The following is a 26,460-nucleotide window of genomic DNA, read 5'->3' as shown; positions in this document are numbered from 1 at the left end:
GTGCATTAATTTTGTATTCTGTAACTTTACCAAATTCATTGATTAGCTCTAGTAGTTTTCTGGGGGCATCTTTAGGATTCTCTATGTATAGTATCATGTCATCTGCAAACAATGACAGTTTTACTTCTTGTTTTCCAGTTTGTATTCATTTTATTTATTTTTCTTCTCTGATTGCCATGTCTAGGTCTTCCAAGACTATGTCGAATAATAGTGGCAAGGGTGGACAACCTTGTCTTGCTCCTGCTCTTTGAGGAAATGCTTTCAGTTTTTCACCATTGAGAATGATGTTGGCCATGGTTTTGTCATATATGGCCTTTATTATGTTGAGATAGGTTTCTCTATGCCCACATTCTTGAGAGTTTTTATCATAAAGTGGTGTTGAATTTTGTCAAAATCTTTTTCTGCATCTATTGAGATGATCATATAGTTTTCATTCTTCAATTTGTTAATATGGTGTATGACATTGACTGATTTGCATATATTGAAGAATCCTGGGATAGATCCCACTTAAGCATAGTGTATGATCCTTTTATTGTGTTGTTGGATTCTGTTTGCTAGTATTTTTGTTGAGAATTTTTGCATCTATGTTCATCAGTGATATTGGTCTGTAATTTTCTTTTTACATAGTATCTTTATCAGGTTTTGGTATTGGTGATGGTGGCCTCTTAGAATGAGTTTGGGAATGTTCCTTCCTCTGCAGTCTTTTGCAGAGTTTGAGAAGGATAGGTGTTAGCTCTTCTCTAAATGTTTGATAGAATTCACCTGTGAAGCTGTCTGGTCCTGGACTTTTGTTTTTTGGGAGATTTTTAATCACAGTTTCAATTTCATTACTTGTAATTCATCTCTTCATATTTTTGATTCCTTCCTGGTTAAGTCTTGGAAGGTTGTACCTTTCTTATAATTTGTCCATTACTTCCAGGTTGTCCCTTTTATTGGCATGTAGTTGCTTATAGTAGTCTCCTATGATGCTTTGTATTTCTGTGGTGCCCATTATAACTTCTCCTTTTTCATTTCTAATTTTATTGATTTGAGTCCTCTCCTTGTTTTTCTTGATGAGTCTGGCTAAAAGTTTATCAGTTTTGTTTATCTTCTTTACACCTTGTCTTTTCTTAAATTGCTCAAAAGTTTTGCTCAGCACCAAACCCAAAATAGACTATGTATTGGGACCTGTGTTAGGCAGCTTCTGACATTGTTTCCAATGGTCCCTATCTCCTTGTATGCACTCCCATGTGTTACCTGCTCACCTGAGCCCAACACCATTTATTGAAAAGACTATTCTCTCTCCATTTATGTTCTTTACTTCTTTGTTATAAGTCAATTGTCCATATATGTATCAGTTTATTCATGGACTCTTAATTCTGTTTCATTGATCTAAGTATCTGTTTTTAAGTCAATACCATGCTGTTTCAATTACTATACTTTTGTTATGTAGTTTGCAATCAGGGAGTGAGATACCTCCGGCTTCATACTTTTTTCTCAGGATTGCATTTGCTTTTCAGTGTCTTTTGTGTTTCCATATGAATTCCATTCTATTTCTGTGAAAAATGTCCTTGGGATTTTGATAGGGATTAAATTGAAACTGTAACTTATTTTAGGTAATATGGACATTTTAATTCTTCCAATTCATGAACATGGACTGTCTTTCCATTTATTTTTGTCTTCTTCAATTTCCTTTAACAGTGTTTTATAGTTTGGTCTACATGTCTTTTGCCTCCTTGGTTAAAATTATTCCTAAGTATTTTATTCTTTATGTTGTGAATGTAAATGGGATTGTTGTCTTAATTTCTGTTTCTGCCAGCTCATTGTTAGTGTATAGAAACACAGCAGATTTTTGTATGTTGATTTTGTACCCTGCAGCTTTACTCTATTAAGTTATTATTTATAATATTTTTTGTTATCACTATGTAGTGTCCATCTTTTTAGCTTTTTTGGCTTGACGTCTATTTTGTGTAATATGAGTATGACTACACCTGTTTTCATTTTGCTGCCATTTGCTTGGAATATCATCTTCCATCCCCTCACTTTGAGTCTCTGTCTTTAGAGCTGAGGTGAGTCTCCTCTAGGCGGCATATAATTGGGTCTTGCTTTCAATCCGGCCAGCCACCCTGTTTTTGATTGGTGAAATCAAACATTTACATTTAGGATGATTATTGATAAATGAGGATTTAGTACTACCATTTGTTTTCTGGTTGCTGTATATCTCCACTCTTTCTTTTTTCTTGTATGTCTGTCTGCCATTTTAGTTTGGTGGCTTTCTATGACATTTTTTGTAGTTGTGTCTTTTTTTCTGTTTTGTGTTTCTGCTCTAGATTTATGTTTTATGGTTACCATTAGGTTTTTATAAAACCTCTCATTGATAAAATAGTCCTTTTTCCTGATGATAGCTTCTAATCTTCATTCACATATATGGGTTGGTTCCATCCTTTTCCTCATCCCCTTTTATGTATTTTCTTTTTTTTTTTTTTGGTCTCAAACTCTCCCTTGTATGTTGTGAACTTGTTACCAACTCTTAGTAGATATAGCTGTTTTTTTTTTTAACTTTCTCCCCTTTAACCTTTATGCTATAATAAAGTGTTTAAAACCTATTCTGATAAAGAGTGACAATTATCTGTTTCTGTCTATTTATCACCTTACTCTTTTACACTTTTACCTAAGGCAAATTTGTTGGTTTTGGGATGTTTTACTGGTTGTAGATAGAGAGAGAAAAAGGGAGTGTTTCACTCCTCCATGCTTCTGACTTTATTCCTCCTGAATATACATTCTTATCAAGCACACATGGAACATTCTGCAGGAGGGATAACATGTAAGACCACAAAACAAGTCTTAACAAATTTAAGAAGATTAAAATCATACCGAGTATTATTTCTTACCATAATGGAATGAAAATAGAAATCAATAATAGAAGAAAAGCTGGAAAATTCACAAAGATATGGGAATTAACCAACACACTCCAAACGGTCAAAGAAAAAAATCAAAAGAAAAATTAAAAAATATATTGAGACAAATGAAAACAAAAATACAACATATGGAAATGTGTAAGATACAGCAAATGTAGTACTAAAAGGAAAATTTATAGTGATAAACATCTAAATAAACAACCTAATTTTATACCTCAAACAACTAGAAAAAGAGAGCAAACTAAGAGAAAAATTAACAGAAGGAAGGAAGTAAACTTAGAGCAGATATAAATGAAATAGTGAATAGAAAAAAAATAGAAAAAATAAACAAGAATAAAGGGTTTTTTTTTGTTTTGTTTTTTTTAAGGATAAACAAAATTGACAAAACAGTAGCTAGGCTCACTAAGAAGAGAAGAGAATAGATTCACATAAATAACAGAAAATGAATGAGGAGACATTATAACTGATGCCACTAAAATTAAAAGAATCATTAGAGACTAATATGAACAATTATATGCTAAAAATTAGATAGCATACAATAAATGGATAAATGTCTAGAAACATACAACCTACCAAGACCTAATCATGAAGGCATAGAATATCTAAACATATCTACAGTTAGTAAGGAGTTTGAATCAGTAATCAATAGCTTCCAAACAAAGAAGAGTCCATGTCCAGATGGCTTCAGTGGTGAATTTTACACTTAATGAATAATTAATGCCAATCCTTCTCAAACTTTTCCAAAAATTAAACAGGAGGTAACTCTTCCAAATTCACTTTATGAGGCCAGGACTACCCTAATACCAAAGTAAGGCAAAGACACTGCAAGAAAAGAAAGCTTACAGGCTAATATCTCTGATGAAGATAGATGCAAAAGTTATCAATAAACTATTAGCAAACAAAATTGAACAGTATATTAAAAGGACTACACAGCTCAACCATGTGAGATTTATTCTTGTGATTCAACAATGGTTCAATATATGAAAATCAAGTACTATGACACATTACATCAACAGAGAGGACAACAGCCACATGATCATCTCATTAGATGCAGAAAAAATATTTGACAAAACTCTACATCATTTCATAATAAATACTCCCAACAAACTGAAAATAGGAGAAAATTCACTTAACATAATAAAGGTCATATAATAAAAATCCCACAGGTAACATTATACTCAGTGCTGAAAACCTGAGAGATTTTTCCTCTAAAATCAGGAACAAAGCAAGGATACCCACTCTTGACATGTCTATTCAACATAGTACTGGGAGTTCCAAATCAGTTAGGCAAGAAAAAGTAATAAAAGGCATCAAAGTAAGATGGGAAGAAGTAAAATTATCTGTTTGCAGATAACATGATCTTAACATAGAAAACTTTTAAAACTACACACATTCATACACACACACACACACACACACACACACACACACGCAAACTGTTAGAACTAATAAATTAACTTAGTAAAGTTGCAAGATACAAGACAACATACAAAAATCAGTTGCATTTCTGTACACTAACATCAATCTGAAGGAGAAATTAGGAAAACAATCCCATTTGCAACAGCATAAAACAGAACAAAATGCTTGGGAATAGACTTAATTGAGGAAGTGAAAGACATACACTGAAAATTACAAAACACTGGTGAGGCAATAAAGAAGACACAAATAATCAGAAAAACATCTTATGTTATAGACTGAATGATATAATATTGTTAAAATGTCCATACTTCTCAAAGCATTCTACAGATTCAATGCAATCTATGACAAAATTCCAATGGCATTTGGAAATTAAAAAAAAAAAAATCTTAAAATTCTTATGGAACCACAAACGACCTCAAAGAGAGAAAATTTTTTTGGGAAAGAAGAACAAAGCTGGAGCCATCACACATCCTGATATCAAACTATATAACAAAGCTACAGTAATTCAAACAGTATGGTATTGACATAAAGACAGACATGTAGACTAATGTAACTGAATGGGAAGCCCAGAAATACACTCACACAAATATGATCAATTGATCTCAGACAAGAGTGCCAAGACCATACAATGAAGAAAGGCAAGTCTCTTCAACAAATGTTGTTGGGAAAACTGGATACCTACATGCAAAAGAATAAAATTCAACCCCTATCTTACACCATACAAAAAAATCAACTCAAAATGGATCAACAACTTAAACATACAACTTGAAACTATGAGACTCCTAGAATACATTGGAGAAGAATTTATGACATTGATCTGGCAATGATTTCTTGGATATGACACCAGAAACACAAATAATAACAGCAAAAAATCAACAAATGACACTATATCAATCTGAAAATCTTCTCCACAGCAAAGGAAACAATTAACAGAATGAAATGCAATCTACAGAGTGGGAGAAAATGTTTGCAAACCATATATCTGATTAGAGGTTAATATCAAAATATATAAGGGACTCCAACTCAATAGCAAAAATTAAAAAAAAAAAATAATGATAATCTGATTAAAATATGGGCAAAGAACTTGAATAGACATTTCTCCAAGGAAGACTTACAAATGGCTAAAAGGTATATGAAAAGTTGTTCAATATCACTAATCATCAGGAAATACAAATCAAAGCTACTATGAGATATCACCTTATACCTGTTAGGATTGCTATTATCAAAACAATCAAAAGACATCAAGTATTGGTAAAAAAGTGGAAAAATTGGAACCTTTAGACATTGATGGTGTGAATGTAAAATGATGCTGCCACTATGGCAAATATTATGGAGGCTCCTCAAAGAATTAAAAATGTGACTACCATATAATCCAGCAATCCCACTTCTCAGCATTTACTCAAAAGAAATGAAATTAGGGTCTTGAGATTTTTGCACTTCATATTCATTGTTGCATTATTTACGAAAGCCAAGATTTGTAAACAATCTAAATGTACATTGATAAATTAATGCATAAAGAAAACGTTATATATCAATAAAATGGAATTTTATTCAGCCTTAAAAAAGCAAGGAAATCCTGTTATATGGATGAACTTAGAGAACATTATGCTAAATTAAAAATCCAGTCACAAAATGAGAAGTACTGCATGATAACCACTTAGATGAGGTATATAAAATAATCAAACACATAGAAGTAGAGAGTAGAATGATGGTTGGCAGGGGATAATGGGGAGGGAAAATAGGGAGTTGTTATTCACTATGATAAAGTTTCATCTATGGAGAATAATTAAGTTCTAGATCTGCTGTACAAAACATTGCACTGATAATCCAATATGATAACTTATTGGACACTTAAAAAGTTGTTAGGGAAATTGATCTCATGTTAATGTGAGGGAAGGGAGGAAGGAATTCAGTGAGTTGATATGTACAAAGACAAAGTACTTGGAACAGTGTCTGGCCCATATTAAGAGCCCAATTAATAGTGTCTCTTGTTCTCCAGTTATATAAGCCAAAAACCCGGTGACTAACATTGCAACCTTTTTTCTCATTGTACTCAAGTTCTGTTATTTCTACCTCTTAAATATTTTAAATATCCATTTCTTATTTCTACTCCATTACCTTTGTCTAGACCAGAGTCATCTTTCATATAGATATCTTCATCAGCCCCCTAATTTTTCTCCCTACCTCTAATTTTACTTATTCTCAATGCATTCTATTTGCTGCAAATATAATATCCTAAATAGAGAGTTGGTAAGCTATGAACTATGACTGATAACCTTTCTTCATAAACAAAGTTTCATTGGAGCACAGCCATACCCATTCATTTATATATTGCCATGTCTGCTTTCTCACTACAATGGCAGACTTGAGTACTTAAAACAGAGACCATCTAGTCTGCAAGCTTAAAATGTTTACTATATCTTGCTGTAAAAAATGTTTGTAGAGCCCTGTCCTAAACTCACATATGAACATCACACATCTGCTTAAAATGCTTCAAAGATTTTCAGTAGCCATTAAGAAAAGTCCAAGCTCTTTAAAATTACTTTTATTGCACTTCATGCTCACTCCTGCCTACCTCTTCAGGCCTGTCACCACCAAACATACTGAATTTTTCATTTCCTTAAATACATCATTTTCTCTTACAAGGCAGCACATGCTACTAACTTTTCCTTGAAAATTTTTGCCTCTAACTGGACAACTCCTGCTCACCTTCAAGAATGAACTTAATGTTACTTGCTTAAGGAAACATTCTCCATCTCCCACCACACTGCCTTGGGTGCTCCTATCTCTGTACTTCATCAAAATCATGCCTATTATTCTTTAAAGTCATTACCTAACTAATTGTATGAAAGTTCCATGTCTATCAGGTTTATCATTAAAACCCCCATATCTATTATAAAATCTATTACAACATATCACATAGTACATACATCATATATAATTTTTTAATGAATGAATGAATAAATATATCATTATTCCAGACACTTCCTTCAGCTATCTACAAACCTAGTCTTGTTGTTCCTTGGCAAAAACAGTTTAGCATGTGATTCTTCCAAGTCCTCATTTGGCTGAATTTAAGAGCCTCCTCTGATTTGGGGGCTAAGAAGCACCTGGGAAGAACTACATGTGGAAAAGAACTACATGTCTCATATACTGGCATCCAATTGTCAATATATGAGACATGGACTGACCTCAGAATTAACTGCTTTCACTGTTACATTACTTTCTTTAAAGGGAAGAAAAGTAGTAAGTTTTATAAAACAATGATAAAAATGTTGGGCTGGCCAAATAGTTTGTTTGGGTTTTTCCATTACATCTGTGGAAAAACCCAAAAGAAGTTTTTGGCCAACCCAATATAAAGACCATGCCGGACCATAACCACACAGAAACTACCAAGATTCTTTACCCAAACTTGATTACTTGCCTAAGTCACAGTCTGAACTGTGACTCTTAGTTCCTAAGTGGAAAAAGGCTATGAGTCAATACATTAGTCAAGAATCAGAAAGCAGACAGATCTAAAGTTTGTACGTAAGTTAGATGCAATTAATTTCTCCTCCTTAAATGCTAACTAGTCAAATTGTTGGTGACTGTGACACTGGTTTCTTGCCTCAAAGGTGAAACGCTCTCAAGAAAGATCTGGGCATCATGCTCACTGTTGCTGAAAGTTTCCAAACTTTTACATAGAAAACTTCTGCCTTCGAAGATTTTGCATATTATGTAGCTAGTAGTAGTAGTGATCACCTACACTAGCAGTTGAGCTTTATTCTTTTTTTTTTTTTTTTGGGTTACAGGATCATAAAAGAAAAAAGTACTTTAGCTTAATACCTTTTTTTTTATGATGGCTTTTTATGTGCTTTCTTAGAGAAAAGTTACAAAACTTAGTTTTTTCAGTTTCTATCAAAGCTATACAATGTTTCCTTCTTTTCTGTGCAAGTCACAAAGGAGCCATAACTGTGTGTATTTTCAAATCAGATGTAAAATTCATATCCCACTTGTGACTTATGCAAGGAAAATAGGAAGCTCCATTAGATATACCTACAGTTTGTCTATGTATGGTGATTTGCAGTTGGGGAGTACTTTCCTTTGAAATCATTAAATCTTTACAGCTAAGTATTCCTTCTGCCTTGACAGATTCCACACACTACCTTATCATATGTATAAAAATGATCTTTAAAAAAATACCTTTAATGAATTCAACAATGGCTAAAGTTCATCCAACACTTTCCTTACTTTCTAGAGCTACATTTGGAGGCACTTTTTATCTTGTCACTTTGACAGCGCATAACAAAAAGCATGTGTCAGAATTTCAACGTAGCTTCACAATCTTTTACTTGTTAGCAGGGGTATTTTTGAGCCAAATGAATAGTGCCATTCTCAGTACAATATTAGTAAGAAAAAGCTCCTTTACCTTCTTTAAGTTGCTTTGCTTATTCTACATGAAAATAAAATGTATAGTTGAACAGATATAAGTTCAACAGTCTAAAATAAGGAAAAATATAACCGTCTCTGCCTTACCATCAAAGCTGACATTTCTACTCATTTTCTTAGTGTAGCTAAAATAAGTCCTCTTTTTAAGCAAAAACCCCACTTCAGATTATTATTGAAAAGAAATTTTCTTTGAATAATATTATAATATTAAGTAGATTCAAATTTTACCATATTCTCAGATATTTAAAAAATCCTATGTACCTACAAAGAAAAATGAATGAAACATACTTGATTATAAAGAAGTCATTTGAAAACAGCAAAAATTATTTTCCCTAAGGTGTCATGAACAACATAAATAAATATGAGCTATACAAAATGCCTGTAAAAAGTTAGAACTGCTACTAGGCTCAAGATCACTATTTCATTTAATAATAGCTTGTGCATATCATTCCATACAGAAATCTTTCCAATTAAGTCTTCAGCCACTCCATGCATGCTTTTTGAAATTTTTACTTTCCAAAGCTTCTAACAACTTGCAGGCAAAAATTTTAGAATACTAATCTTGAGAATATAAGAAAGTAAAAAAAGAAGTAAACGGCATTGAAAATTTATTGAATATATCTTTGTTTTTGAAGGGAAAACATGCACTTTTCATAGACTTACCAGCACTTTCCTGCACACATCATGCAGTGTAACATACATTACATTATGTGATGTTCCATCAATCTGACATGCTATCTCCTGCTTTTCTGTGTTTATGCACATGGATTTCACTGCCAGGAACATACTTTTGCTGCCTAGATAAATTTTCCTAACCCTCAAAGCTCACCTCATGTTTCATCTTTTCTGGACTACATTCCCTCACTTTCCAGTCTAATATAAACAGTCTTCTTGACTATGTTCTCTTAACACCATCTCCCTTTGTATTTCAATCATTTAGTTCATTTTTCGGCCTTTATAATTGTTAGAAATTCCCTAATGCATTCTATCAGTTATTTCATTAATCTTCACTTCTAATATAGTTCTGGCATGCAGTAAGAACTAGGAAAAAATTTATTGAAGGAGTTAATGAACACACTTGAAACTCTTGAAACTTTGACCATAATCACTCTTAATACTGAAGTTCTCTTTATTTTTTCCTTCCTAGATCTTCCTTCTTATGCCATCAAAGTGCATTTTTTTCTTCCTACTTTCAGAAGTGTTTTCTCATGTCCCCTTCAATCTCATAACCTGAAACTACTCATCACTATCCCACAGCCTTGCCTTACATCTCACATATTTTGTCTATTAATGCTGAGTTCTTTCCCTGGGAGATTGAAAGAGATGTTGCATAGGAATTAAGATTTTGTTACAAAATAAAGTAGCTAGGGCTTCCCTGGTGGTGCAGTGGTTGGGAGTCCGCCTGCCGATGCAGGGGACACGAGTTCGTGCCCCGGTCCGGGAAAATCCCACATGCTGCGGAGCGGCTGGGCCCGTGAGCCATGGCCGCTGAGCCTGCGCGTCCGGAGCCTGTGCTCCGCGGCGGGAGAGGCCACAACAGTGAGAGGCCCGCGTACCGTAAAAAAAAAAAACAGGAGTCTCTTGTAAGTTATCAAAAAAAATTGTCAATTAGGAAATAAACTTACAAAAAAAAAATAAATAAAGTAGCTAGAATGATTCAAACAAGAGTCAGAAAGTCTATGAATATACTACTGAAAATTAAGGCATTAAAAACTTAAGAAAGTAGAGAATGGCAATTTTAACTTTGGCCATTACTATTTGAGGTAGTATGTTCTTAGATAAATAATTAAGGGTCAGCTATAATTCCATTTATTAAGGCCCAAACACAAACTAAGCTAGAAATGATGTAAAGATTAGAGACAGAAAAAATATGTCATGCAAGGTAAGTGTTTAGTTCAGTAATTTTGTATTTTACTGAGGAGGAAATATAGAAATCTTGATGTAAGAAAATAATATCAAGAAGGGAATATTCTCATATGAAAGAACCAAGCTTTCTTTTCAGTGGTACTTCTCTATGGCATTAAATTATTTATGTGTAGATTATATAACTGGTAGTAAATGTAGAGACGAAGAAACTTAATGTAAAGTGTCAGAAATGAATTGACCTCCAAGATTGATTTGAAATTCTATATTACCATATAGATTGGTAGGAAAATATGAATGACTTCATATAAATTCTTTTAGATATACATCTATTATTAAAAAAAAAAGAGCTGTACTAGAAATGCCATCACATAAGCAAATAGTGATTATAGAACCTGATGATAATAAAATGAATAGAAAAAGAAAATTAGATGTTAAAGTAGGTTTATTTATCCAACACATTTTTATTTGGAAAAGGATGACAATTATATCTGAGAATACATGAGTGAGAAATAAAAATATCAGTCACTTTTGATGTATACATTTTAATATAACATATCTTTAATATAAAATAATTCTTAAGAACCCTGCAACAAACATAAGAATCAAAACAGTACCAAAAGTAACAATAATCTTGAAGTCATTATGTGGTCTTCACCAATCCCACCTGCCTTTCCCTATGAGGAACCAACAGCCTGAAGTATTTGTTTATCATCCTTGTGATTTGCTTTAACAAAATTATCTTATAACATGTGGATATATATCAAAATATTCTTTATTTTTTCTTAATTTAAAAATATTGCTAAATTCATATTATAATATATGTAATCATTCATGGCTTCCTTTTGTTTCCACAACCTTTGTTGAGGGTATGTGTAGTTTATTTACTTTGTTTAATAAATAGAAAACTAATGTGTATCATTCCAGCTTTCTGCCAGGAAGCATTTACCACAAACTGACCTAGGGAGGAAGAACCCAAGAAGAGCACAACAGTCTCAGTGAGCTGAAAAGACAGAGAAAGGGTAGCAGAGAGGCTGAGGTGACTGAAATTTATAAGGCAGAATAACAGAAAGGGAAAGCAACACAGAGGATGATTTGTTCAAATCTACATTGGGATATCATTGAGTAACTGACCAAATAATAAGCAGTGTATGTATAGAGTGAGACTTCACACTCTAAGAAAAACTATTGGAGAAGAAAAACCACCAGGAAGCTGAAAAAATACTGGACATTGCACAGAGTCAAAAGAAATGAAAACCCCAACCAATCAAAGTGATAAAATTTTATGAACAAAAATGGTTAATTCACCAGAGAACCTAAAAAAGACCAGACCTTAGGACAAGGGTTAACCTAGTCCTAAAATAAAGACTACTCTGAACACATCCTAACAAAGATTACAAACAATCCTCATAAGGATTAAGCTGAGCTACAAGTAAATTTGCATGTCAGAACAAAATCTACCAATTGTTAAGGAACAAATTAAAAAAATCAGGTACCTGACAATGTATAGGATGTAACAAATATTGCTAGAAATATGAAGAAACAAAAAAATGAACTGTAAACAGGAGAAAATCAGTCAAAAAACACAGAGAAATATCAGGTATTATACATTTACAAGGAACATTTTAAAACAGCTCTTACAAATATATTAATGACTAAATTTAAAAATTTACTTGTTTGGCTTAATATCAGGTTAGACACTGCAGAAGAATAGATGAATGAACTTGAAGATAGAGCAATAGAAACTATATAAAATATATAGAGAAAAAATATTGAATTATGCCTAAGAGATCTATGGAACAATCATTAAGTTATCTACTATATATGGAAGTTTAGTTCCAGAAGATAGTGATAGGCATACAAATATTTGAAGATTATAGTCAAAAGTTATCACATTATTGAAAAATATAACTCCACAGATATCCAAAGCTCAATGAAATGCAAGCAGTATAAGGCACACCATAATCTAATTGCTAAAAAATTATTAAAAGAAAAAATTTAAAGATAGTCTATCCAGAATTATTTTTCCAGTGAAAATATTCTTCCAACATGAAAGCAAAATAAAACCATGGTCAAGAAAAAACAAAACAAACAAAAATACAAATCCTAAATAACTTGTTGTAGTAGACAGCATTATAAGAAATGCTAAAGAACGTTTTTTAAGCTGAAGGAAAGCTAATATTATTTGGAAACTCCAATCCCCATAAATGAATGAAAAGCTAGAAATCACTTTTTTCTTTTTTAATGTGTGTAAATAGAAAATATATTTCCTCTTTTTAATTTCTAAAATTTCTAATTTCTACTTTTTTCTCGAAAGTAAAAATAATAGCAATGTGGTGGATGGTTTATAAAGTATGTAGAAATAACGTATATGATAAAAATAGCACAAAATATGGGAAGGGAAACAAGTGAGCATAATATTGTCAGATACATATTCCAAGCTTTAGAACAACAATATATACATAAAAAGAACAAAGGGCTATAGCTAATGAATCAATAGAGGGCCTTAATGAAATAATAAAAAATAATAATAATAAGTAATTAAAGGAAAATAAGGAAAAGAAAGAGGTCAAAAAAGGAACAAAAAACTGATGAAGTAGAAAGAAAACTAGACTTCAAACCCAACCATAGATAACTGTGTTAAATGTAAATTCACTAAAACACACCAAAGGTGGACATTGTCAAACTGGATGAAAAATCAAGACCCTATAATACTATAATATACTGTCTACAAGAATCCCATTTTAAATGTGTTTATATCTGTCATCTATCTATCTATCTATCTATCTATCATCTATCAAGAGTATATATGTTGAAAGCAAGAGGATAAAAAAGATATAAACATTACTCATAAGAAAGTTAAAGTTACTATCTTAATATCAGGTAGTATACTTTAGCACAAGGAATGTTACCTAATATGAAGATAGGCTCTTCATAATAATAAAAAGATTAATTTCTCAAGACGATATTAGAAATCTAAAATGTATATGCACCTAATAACAAAGCTTTAAAATATAAGAAGGAAAATTTGATATTAAAGAAGAAATTGACAAATCCCCAATTATAATTGGAAATTTTAACACTCTTCTCTGGTAACTTATAAATTACAAGAATAGCAGGATGGAAAATCAATAAAGTAACATTCTTCTCCAGTAATTTATCAATTACAAGAACAAAAAGACAGAAAATCAGTAAAGTACAGAAGACTTGAATACAATTATTAACCAACTTGACATAACTTATATTTAAAGAATACTACAGCCACTAACTATAGAACACACTTAAAAAATCTACTCATGGAACATTCACAAAGATTAACTATATGGTAGGTCATAAAAGAAGTATCACTCCTTATTACAGGACTGAAAATTTAGAGAGTATATTCTTTTTTAAAAAAAATTTATTGGAATATAATTGATTTACAATTTTGTGTTAGTTTCAGGTGTACCGCAAAATGAATCAGTTATACGTTTACATATATACTCTCTTTATTTAGATTCTTTTCCCCTATAGGCCATTACAGAGTATTGAGTAGAGTTCCCTGTGCTACACAGTAGGTTCTTATTAGTTATCTACTTTGTATATAGTAGTGTGTTTATGTCAGCCCCAGTCTCCCAATTTATCCTTCCCCCGCTTATCCTGTGGTAACCATAAGTTTGTTTTCTACATCTGTGATAATACTTCTGTTTTGTAAATAAGTTCATTTGCACCTTTTTTTTTTTTTTTAGATTCCACATATAAGTGATATCATGTCACACTGAGTGAAGTAAATCAGACACAGAAAGACAAATATCATATGATATCGTGTATATGTGGAATCTTTAACTGAAACAAAATTAAACTGTACATCAATAACAAAAGGATACTTGAAAAGTCACCAAAATATTTGGAAATTCAAGAAAACACAACTAAATAACCAAATTGTCAAAGAAGAAATCATGGGGGAAATTAGAAAATATTTTGAACTGAATAATAATGAAAACACAATGTGTGATATAGTTAAGGTAATGCTTAAGTGTAAATTTGTATGTTTAAAAAAGGGAAAATTTGAAAATCAATGGTCTAAACTTCCACCTTAAACAATTAGAAATGTGAATCACTTTAAAATCAAAGTTAATACAAGGAAAGAAAGATTAAATAGCAGATATCAATGAAATTGAATATGGACAGACAATGGGAAAAAATGGAATATCAATATATTGAAATATCAATATAATTGATAAACATAAAAAAGAAGAGATAAAATTCAAATTATCAATATCAAGTAGGAAAGAGGAAACCACTATATCTCTACTCTAAAGCATTAAATGACAGGAAGGGAATGTTTAACACTAAATTTTACAATTAAACTAAATAAACTCCTTAAAGGACATAATTTGCATAATTGGCAAAAGAAGAAATAGAAAAAACTGAATTATCCCATATCTATTAATGAAATTGAATTTGTAATTAAAAACCTCCCCACTGCAAAAACTTTAGAATAGGAGAGCTTCACTGATGTATTTTGTCAGGCACATAAGGAAGAAATGGTACCATATGGCCAAGTGAGGTTTACCTCAGGAATACAGAAATTGTTTAACTTTTAAGAATCAATTAATGTGAGCTTCTTTGGTGGGGCAGTGGTAAAGAATCCGCCTGCCAATGTAGGGGACATGGGTTCGAGCCCTTGTCTGGGAAGATCCCACATGCTGTGGAGCAACTAAGCCTGTGTGCCACAGTTAACAGCCTGTGCTCTAGAGCCCGTGAGCCACAACTACTGAAGCCCGTGTGCCTAGAGCCTGTGCTCCGCAACAAGAGGAGCCACCACAGTGAGAAGGCCATGCATCACAATGACGAGTAGCCCCTGCTCGCCACAACTAGAGAAAGCCTGCACGCAGCAATGAAGACCCAATGCAGCCATAAATAAATAAATAAATAAATAAATAAATAAACTTAATAATCAATTAATGCAACTTGTCACATGAATAAAACAAAAGAGAATAATCTTACATTCATGTTTGTTAGGGCAGAAAAAGCATATGACAAAATTCAACATACTTAATGAAATGCTTAACAATGTAGGATTAAAGGGAAGCTTCCTCAGCCAGAAAAAGGGTATCTAAATATATATATATATATATATTCAACATCATACTAAATGGTAAAAACTAAAATAGCCTCATTTCTTTTTTTCTCTAACTACTTATGTCCAGCATTTAATGGGAAAGGATCCTAGATAGTAAAATAAGCCATAAAAAGAAATAAAATGTCTTAGAGACAGGAAAGGAAGAAGTAAAACAGTCTCTGCAGATGCTGTAGATCTGTATGTGTACTATGTTGAGAATCTACCAAAAAGTACTAAAGTTAATATTTAGGGATAAACTATACAAAATATACACACGACTTGTACACTGAGAAATCACATAATATTGCTGAGAGAAATGAAAGAATATCTAAATAACTGAAGAGATATATCATGTTTATGGATTACAACACTCAGTAGTGTTCAGATGTCAATCTTCCCAAACTCACATATGAATTCAACATAATTCAGTCAAAATCCCAGGAAACTTAAATTAGCTAGCTACTTTTAAATTTTACATTAAAATTCAAAGAATATAGAATAGCCAGAATAATTTGGTAAAAAAAAGAATGAACATAAAAGACTTAACACACTTGATTTCAAGATTTTCTCTAAAAGCAGTAGTAATCAGGAAAGTGAGGAACTGGCATAAGACAGGTTTACAGATTAAGGAAAGAGAAGAGAGTCCATAAATAGACCCACACATATAAGATTAGTTTGTCACAAAAATGCCAAGTAACTCAATGGGGAAAGAATACTATTTTGAGCAAATAGTACTGCAACATGTGGATATTCATATTGAATAAAATTTAAAAGATTGACAATACCTAGTATTTTTCAAGGATGTAAAACAGCTGGAAATTTTATACATTTCTGGTGGAAGTATAAAACTATATAGTTATTATGGTAAATAGTCTGGCAGTTTTTTATACAGTTAAACATTTACCTTATCATATAACATAGAAATTGTACTCCTAGTTACTTACCCAAGAGACATAAAAATGTGCCCACCAAAAACTTGTACATGAATGTACAAAGCGTTTTTATTCATAATTGCTTAAAACTGAAAACAACCCAAATGTCCAATAGTCAAGGCTGGCTAAAAAAATTGTGGCTTATCCATGTATTAAAATACTACTCAACCATTAAAAGAAATGACCTATTGATCCACACAACAACATAGATTAATCTCACAAATCTTATGTTGAGAGAAAAAGCCAGACTAAAAAGGGTACAGACTGTATGATTCAATTTACATTACAGACTAAAAAAGACAAAGTCTTAAATTATGGAAGTCAGATAATTGATCACCTGGGACAAGGGTGAGGGTGATAGGGAAGGGGCATAAGGAAACTTCTGGGGGTGAAAGAAATATTCTACATCCTGTTAACTTAATTAAGGTGATGGTTGAATAGGCATGTACATTTGTCAAGACTCTTCAAACTGTACACTTAAATAGATTTATTTTATTTTTGGTAAATTTTATCTTAAAAAAGGTTTATTTTTAAATGCCAGTATAAAAAATAGTGTACATTATTCTTTGTGGACGTGTTCAAGAGTTTCTCTGGGGATTGTAATTAGTAATTCCATTCCATCTCATTAGTGATCTTCCAGATCATAGAATATGTAATTATTCTCACTTATAAGATGATTCCAATAGTTTTCCAAAGTTGTTGTACAAATATAAAACCCTACCATGTGTATAAGACTTCTTATTGATTGACATCCATGTCTACAATTACCAGGTTTTTCAAAGTACTACATTTTGCAAATCTGTTAGGCATGAAATAAAATTTCATTGTAATCTAAATTTGCATTTCCCTGATTATTAATAAGATTCAATGTGCTGTCATATGTTTCTTGATAATTTATGTTTTTTTCTTTTGTCTTTTTCTCATTTTTATGAGTTGTTTTCTTAAACATTTGTAAGAGTTCTTTAATCTGTAGGCTTTGTCAGTTATTTGTGTGGCAAGTAACTCCTCCACAGTTGTGTTCTTTTAGTAAAAATAAATTGTTAATATTAACGCAGTCAAATGTATAAATACTTTTACGGGTAGCAATGTTTTATATATTGCTTTAAAAGCTAATTCCTCCCTACAACAAAGACATAAAAGTATTTTATATATACCTATTTCTGCAAGAGTTATCATTGACATTAACATCTATCCAGCAGACCCAGGAAAAGTGAAAATGGAGGATCATGTGGAAATTTCATTCCTGGATCACGTTTGGTACATTGTTCTTTCCGTTTTCTATTGACCAGAACTCAATCCCATGCCCCTACCTAAGGGATGCTGGAAAAATGAGGCATAATTTTGTGTCCAGAGAAAAAGGAAAATGTGTTTTTTGAACACTTAGTTAATCTATTCTCCTGAAGAATATTTTGGTTCTTCCAACACATTGAATGCACTCGTTCCTTTTCCCAAGGGAGACAAACCAAATCTCATCTGGCCTCTGCATCCAGTCAAGTCCAAGATTTCCAGATCTCCATCAGGTCTAGATATGGATCATCTTGATTCTGTAACATATGTACTTAAAAGATAAGTTCATTATCCACAGAAAAAAAATATTCCACTCAGAAAAGAGATGAACAGGAGTCCCAAACTACTCACTGCTCCATCACAAATATGAAATTCTCCTGTAAGATCATTCATTGTAAAGCTTTTCTCTCTTGTGTGTGTGGGAGGAATGAGAGAGTTCTTAATTAGACACTGATATTACTCTTTGTAAGAAATTACCTTGTCTATCCTCCAGGGTATCTTGACTTCCCTCTCTGACATTTTTCTTTTTTTTTTTTTTCTATTTCATGGCCACAGTTGAAATGTGTATTGAGGAGTATACCCTCCTTGGGGGCTGTACAGATTTTGTAACTCAAATTCCTGTTGATCTACATTTGGAGGCTTAAATTTTGTTTTAAGGCTCAAATGCTCAAAGATTTGTTGCTGTTTTAAACTGAGACACTTGGTTTCTTTGGCAATGAAGTCATCTCTAAATCTAATTGGCTTCTGACTTGTTTGCTTCCACTCAATTCCATGTACTAATAACTTCATTGAAAATTATTCAATAAATAGTATTTGAATTTAACAATAGCTATCTAAAATCTAATTTTAAAACATTTATCAAAAATAAAATATACCTTCTTTTTCCAAAGGACATATAACTTCCACAATAATTCATTCTATATTTAGCTACAAAGGTTAATTTAACAAGTTCCAAAAAGCAGAAACTACAAGTCACGATCTCTACATGTCAAAATATATGGCATGTGGTTACCTCTGATATCAGAGGTAAAAGCAGTCATACTTTTATTATTAACCATAACAAATAACTATATCACACCTCCAGCTAAAAAAATGAGAGTACAATAATAAATGTGCTAATCAAGAAACAAGAATAAGGAAATAAAAAATAGAAACTCTAAAACACACACCAAAAACTTAAAAATTCAAAATGTTTTTTTAAAGATGAGTAAAAGAGACAAACATTTGACAAAACTAATCATTGTCACTAACATTTATTGGGTACTCACTACTTACAATGTATTTTGCTAAGCAGTTTATAAGAACTTAGCTCACTTAATGCTCAAAGTCATGTTATGAAACTTATTCATTCATTTACTTCATAAACATTTATTAAGTACCAACTATGTGCCCAGCACTCTATGAGACACTGTGGACATACTGCTGAACAAGAGAAATGATGTCTCTGCCCTCAAGATATTTGCATTCTGAAAGAACAAGTAAATATCCTCATTTTACAGTTGGGGAAACCAGATCATAGAACCTAGATAACATTCTTAAGGTTACATAGCATCTTTGTGTTTGAATTTTATTGTATTCCCTGGTATATCGTGCCCCTAACCAATACTGAATGCTAAAAAGGGGAGGGGGAGATTGAGAAAGCACATACTCAAACCATTAAAATTGTAAATACAAATTTTAAAAAAGATACAAATATTATCACCATATTATTGCAAACATTTTTTTTTCACCTATTTGCTCTGTGCCAGGTAGTACTTTAAATCATTAAATGTTTATAATTCCCCTCTGAACTACGTATTATTATTTCTACCATATTTTACATTTTGGGTAGCTGAAGAAATGAAATTAGATATTAAAAAACTTGTAGTTGCATACAAATCAAAACTACAATGAGGTATCACCTCATGCTGGTCAGAATGGCCATTATCAAAAAAGCTAGAAATAATAAATGCTGGAAAGGGAATGGTGAAAAGGGATCCCTCGTACACTGTTGGTGGGAATGTAAATTGATACAACCATGATGGAAAACAGTATGGAGGTTCCTTAAAAAACTAAAACTAGAACTACCATATGACCCAGAAATCCCACTACTTGGTATATACCCTGAGAAAACCATAATTCAAAAAGAGGTATGCACCACAATGTTCATTGCAGCACTATTTACAATAGCCAGGACATGGAACCAACTTAAATGTCCATTGACAGATGAATGGATAAAGAAGATGTGGCACATATATACAATGGAATATTACTCAGCTGTAAAAAGAAATGAAATTGAGTAATTTGTAGTGAGGTGAATGGACCTAGAGTCTGTCATACAGAGTAAAGTAAGTCAGAAAGAGAAAAACAAATACTGTATGCTAACACACATATATGGAATCAAAAAAAAAAAAATGGTACTGATGAACCTAGTTGCAGACCAGGAATAAAGAGGTAGACATAGAGAATGGGATTGATGACATGGGGTGGGAGGGTGAAGCTGGAATGAAGTGAGAGTAGCATCAACATATAAACACTACCGAATGTAAAATAGTTAGCTACTGGGAAGCAGCAGCATAGCACAGGGAGATCAGCTTGGTGCTTTGTCATGATGTAGGGGCTGGGATGGGGAGGATGGGAGGGAGGCTCAAGAGGGAAGGGATATGGGGACATGTGTATGCATATGGCTGATTCACTTTGTTATGCAACAGAAACTAACACAGTATTGTGAAGAAATTATACTCCAGTAAAGGTCTATTTAAAAAAAAAAAAAAAAAACTTGTAGTTGCAGAGCTGTATTTATCCTGGGAAGTCTGGATGTAGAATACAGGCTTAACTACTACTAAAACATGTGACCACTTATGATGGAAGACTTTTTTAAACCTTTAAACAATTGGCATTTATATAACTCACTGCTAAAACATTGAAATTATGGATGAAATACTTGATTTTCTAGGCAAACATGAATCGCCAAAGTTGACACAAGTAAAAATTTATATACAAATAATTAAAGAAAACATGGAAGAAATTGAAAACACTTTCAAAAAACTAACTCTGCTGATGGTTGGCAGGTGCAGGTGAATTTTTATGAGTCCTATCAGTGTTCTAAGGAACATATAATTTCTCTACTATTTAAGCTATCAGAATAGGAGATATGAATGTTCTGGCATGTTTACCAAGCTATCACCCATCACTATGATACCAAATCTGTCAATGCTAGCTTGTAAACAAAGCAACCACCAACTCACTAACAAATATGCACACATGCAAACCAACAAACCTAATGAGCACAGACAATCTCACCTTTGAATAAAGATGCAAAAATCTTAAATTTTAAAATATATCAAATCCATTCTTGTACACATTAAAAGAATGATATATCAGGCCAATGCAAGTGTTATTTGAAAATGCAAGGTTCAGTTTTCCTGGATATTGAAGCAAAAATTGTCAACTCTAGTACAGCAATTTCAAGTCTATATTTTATTCCTAAGAAACAATTAAGAAAAGTGTTTAAAAATAAACAGGGTGTTTATCATAGCATTGTTTATAATAGTGAATATTGTTATTGCTCCAGTCAGGAAAATTAGTGGAAAATATCCTACATTTAGCAATTACAATCCATCGTAAAATGTTACAAAACATCCAAGTAGCATACAAAAAGCACTTTGATGTTTAAAAGAAAAAAAATCCCAGCCGACTGCACAAATAAGGGAAGACTTTACTGAAGAGGAGGCATTTAGAATGGGTCTCAAATAATTAGTAGCATTTTAACAGATATGACTGGGAACACACAAGGTTGTGTTTCTGGATCAGGAGATATGGAAGGAAGTAGTGAGAAATCGAAAACTGTGAAGCCCAAAACAGATTTAAGCATGTGAGAACCAATTATACAACAAAGGCAACATTCCAAAAATTGTCGGAAAAGGAGTTTTAAGGGTGCTAAAATAATTAGTTGCACTTCCTATTTCACATCAAAAACATGAATATAGTCCAGATGGATTAAAGATCCAACTGCTAAAAAATAATTTTTACAAAATGCTACCAGAAACGCTGAAGGAAATATGGACATAAACTTGGGTTTACAGATAATTTTACAAGAAAACAAAAATTCAGAAGTTATGAAGGAAACTACAAATATGTTTGTTTCTCCCCAAAATATTTATAAGCTTGTATCACAGATACCATCATAAACTATCAATACACTGAGAAAGAATTTTTCTGAGAAACAAAGTCATAATAGCCCTAATACACAAAGAACTCTAAGAAATTAAACAATGCAAACAGGCAAATAGAAAAGTGAAAGAAATAATTGAAAAATAATATAAGCAAACAATTCACAGAAAAGCAGATTCAAACAGTCAATATAATTATGAAAAGATGTTCAACTTTCTTAGAGTCCAGAGAGATTTTAACAGAATGCCACTTTTAACCTTTCAATGCTGACAAAAATTAAACAGATTGATCACATAATGCGGTGGCAAAGATATGGGAAAACAGTCTAATATATTACTTATACTTAGAAAACAGTCTAATGTATTACTTAACAGAATGCCACTTTTAACCTTTCAATGCTGACAAAAATTAAACAGATTGATCACATAATGCGGTGGCAAAGATATGGGAAAACAGTCTAATATATTACTTATACGTGTGGAAACTGCTACTATATTATTGGAAAACAATCTGGCAGTACTTATTAAAATTAAAAATGTGCACGCCCTTTGATCTATCAATTCCACTTTTGTGAATGCTGTAGAAACTGAAAAGCAATGGTATATGATATATGTACAAGGTTGCTTATAGAAATATTATTTCTTAGTAGCCAAAAAAGAAAAAAAAATGAAAAAGGTTGGGACTATGCTGAATGTCTAACTATAGGGGATGGTTGATTAAATTCTGATACATCTATACAAGGGAATAATATGCAGCTATTAGCCAGAATAAGTCAGGAGTTGGTCTTGGATTTGATATTTTATTAATAAAATAACTCATCATATGTGTTTATATATGCATCACTGCGACAAGGTGGGAAATTACTTGCTAACTGTATTTCTTTTTGCAGAAAGGAGATACTTGAAGGGATGGGAGCAAAAAAAGTTCTTAATTCACTTTTCCTGACTCTTTTGTTCAACGTTTGTAATAAGCATATATTATTTTGTAATTTATCCAAGTTACTTTTGCCATTTAAACAAATTTACAAAGTAAAAAATATAAAGTATAATATATATATGGATATATATATATATATATATGTAAAATAGAGTCTCTGAATTGCTTTTCTGAAATACGAAAGAAAAGGATACTATCCTCCTTGTAATCTAACTACTTACCAGACGATCCACATGGAAAGTGAAGTACATCAACCAGCACACCGTCCTTAATTGTGATGACACTTTATTGCACTCAGCCTATTAAGTGCTTAAATTACCAGATAACAAAATCTATGTTCTTAATAGTGGAAAGTGTATTAATGGTATTTTCCTTCTTTATTGTAGCCCAGTTCCAACAATCACATGGGTGAAGGTTAATGGTTATATTCCTGGTAAAGCACGTCTGCGTAAATCTCAGGCAGTACTGGAAATACCCAATGTGCAGCTGGACGATGCAGGCATGTATGAATGCCGAGCTGAAAACTCACGTGGAAAAAATTCCTTTCGTGGACAATTACAAGTATACAGTAAGTGTTTTCAGCAAAAATGGATGCTCTAGTCCCAAGTCAAACTGAAAATACAAACTAATTTGAACTAAATATTGCTTGTTAGCTACATTAGAAAATGAGTAATAATTTATAATCATGTTTCTTTTACATGGCAAAGCATCAGGTAAAATTACCCTACACACAGAAATGCTTTAAATTAAAAATGAATGGGAATTATAAGTTTCTTTGTACAACATAAAGAATTGATAACCTTAAAAATGAGATACATTCCCAGCACCAAAGCCATCCTCTAAGTTACAAATCTTGTAACCTTTATTAACTTATTCTGCCCTTGGCCTGAATCAGAAGTCACAATTAATGCCCATGAACCAAATCCTACTTGTCTTTTTTTCCTTGTAAATTTATTGGAACGCAGCCTCACCCCTTTGTTTACATATTTCCTAGGTCAGATGTTACACTGACAAGGCAGAATTAAGTAATTGAGACTGAGATCAGCTGACTTGCAAAGCCTCAAATATTTGCTATCTCATCCTTTACAGGCAAAATTTGCTGCCCCTACTCTAAATTAATGCATCTGTATAATAAATAAACTTCACAGCCTACAAGTGTTTATATTGTCCAAAAATTTCAGAGATAACAAGTTATGTGTAAAATTGGGGAAATCTACTTCAAAAATATGTACAATATCATCTTTACTTCTATGAATCACAAATTGTACTTTTCATATTTACTACTTTTCATATTTGCTTTTATAATGTACATTATACATAAAGGGTAAGTGATAATACTCGTATTTCTCAGATGAGGACACTAAAAAACAGAGGAAAACTATAATGCAGAGCACTGATACAAGCAAATACAGATGTTTCCAATATGAAATTAAACAAATTTCATATTCAACTGAATCAGCCAGCAGCTATAACTGTCACTGTTTCTCAAGATCAGTTCTTCTAAAAAACTGAATGTTCTTCACAGGGACTTTAAAAAGTATTTTGAAATATTAATATCTGAATTCAACCAGTTTTCCTTTTCTTATTTGTAACAACTCCTTTAGAAATTGAGCACTCCAACAAACTTGACTATGCCATGCACATTTTGTTCATTCACTCATTAATTCAACTAATGTTTATTTAGTGGCTATTACTGCACTACATGCTAGTAATAGAGATTTGAAGGAACTCTTGGTCCACTAGATAAGATGAAAAGCAAGCTCCACATAGGGCAGAGCATGCTATCTGCTGTGATGAAAGCATGTGCAAAGGACTATGGGAGCGCAGGGTCCACTGCATTCTACTGGGATGATTCAGGAAAGCATTCCAGAGAATTTGTACTTTAAGGGATATCCCACCCACCAGTGGTCTGGCAGCCAGCTGGGTCAGGACCCAGCCCCTACCATCAGCAGGCTGGCCCCAGTCCAAGGAGCCTCTGAGGGCCACATAACCAGCTACCAACCAGTGGTTCAGTGCCAGCCTTGTGTCACCAGGCCATGAAGCCAGCCATGCTGGGACCCAGGCACTCACTCCAGCAGGCCAGCAGCCACTGTATTAGGTAGGGCCAGACAGCAAATGAGGCAGAAATAAATTAAATAGAGGCTAGAAAACAATTTTTAAAAATCAATGAAACTAAGAGCTGGTATTTTGAAAAGATAAACAAAGTTGATAAACCTTTAGCTAGACTCATCAAGAAAAAAGGGATCCCATATAAATTAAATCAGAAATGAAAGAGAAGTTACAGCCAACACCACAGTAATACAAAGGATCATAAGAGATTACTACAAACAATTATATTCCAATAAAATGGACAATGTAGAAGAAACATAAATTTCTGGAAATGTCCAATCTCCTAAGAATGAAGCAGGAAGAAATAGAAAATATGAACAGACAAATTTCTGGTAATGAAATTGAATCAACCATTTAAAAAAAAAAAAAGAAAGCTTCCAGAAAACAAAAGTCCAGTACCAGATGGCCTCACATGTGAAGTCTATCAAAAATTTAAAGAAGAGTTAATATTTATCTTTCTCAAACTATTCCAAAAATTTGCAGAGAAAGAAATGCTTCTGAATTCATTCTTCAAGGCCAATATCATCCTGATACCAAAACCAGACAAAGATATCACACACATACACAAAATTTTAGGCTAATATCATTGATGAACATAGGTGTACATATCGTCAACAAAAAATTAGCCAATCGAATTCAACAATACATTAAAAGGATCATACACTATGATCCACTGGGACTTACCCCAGGGATGCAAGGATGGTTCAACATCCACAAATCAATCAATATGATATACCACCTTAACAAATTAAACAATAAAACTCAAATGATCATCTCAATAGAAAAAGCTTTTGACAAAATTCAACATGCATTTATAATGAAAACTCAACAAAGTGGGTATAGAGGGAACATACCTCAACATGATATAGGCTGTATATGACAATCACACAGCTGACACCATACTCAATGTGGAAAGCTGAAAGTATTTTCTGTCAGATCGGGAACAGGACAATGATGCCTACTCTTGCCATTTTTATTCAAAATAGTGTTGGAAGTCCTAACCACAGCAATCAGACAAGAAAAAGAAATCCAAATTGGAAAAGAAGTAAAACTTTGCAAAAGACAGGATACTTTATAGATAAAATCCTAAAGACACCACTCCAAAACTATTACAGCTCATCAATGAATTCAATAAAATTGCAAGATACAAAATTAATATACAGAAATCTGTTGCATTTCTAAATAAAAATTAACTGCAAACTTTCAGTAAGAAAAATTATGAAAACAATCCCATTTATCATCACATCAAAAAGAGTCAAATACCTAGGAATAAATCTAACTAAGGATGTAAAAGACCTATACGTGGAACATTATAAGACACTGATGAAAGAAA

General features: G+C 32.5%; 1 protein-coding gene across 1 annotated transcript in view; it reads left to right on the top strand.

The window, feature by feature from the left end:
* The window catches only part of CNTN5 (contactin 5), a 1,437,259-nt gene that overhangs the window by 1,101,760 nt on the left and 309,039 nt on the right, over positions 1–26,460 (top strand). Inside the window, exon 10 of the mRNA XM_065881340.1 lies at positions 23,405–23,586. Coding sequence (XP_065737412.1) covers positions 23,405–23,586 — 182 coding nt within the window. The remainder of the gene's footprint in view (positions 1–23,404; positions 23,587–26,460) is intronic.

This window comes from Phocoena phocoena, chromosome 8, assembly GCF_963924675.1.
Source record: "Phocoena phocoena chromosome 8, mPhoPho1.1, whole genome shotgun sequence".
NCBI lineage: Eukaryota > Metazoa > Chordata > Mammalia > Artiodactyla > Phocoenidae > Phocoena > Phocoena phocoena.
Note: the sequence above shows the minus strand (reverse complement) of the source record. Positions and strands in the feature narration are given on the sequence as shown.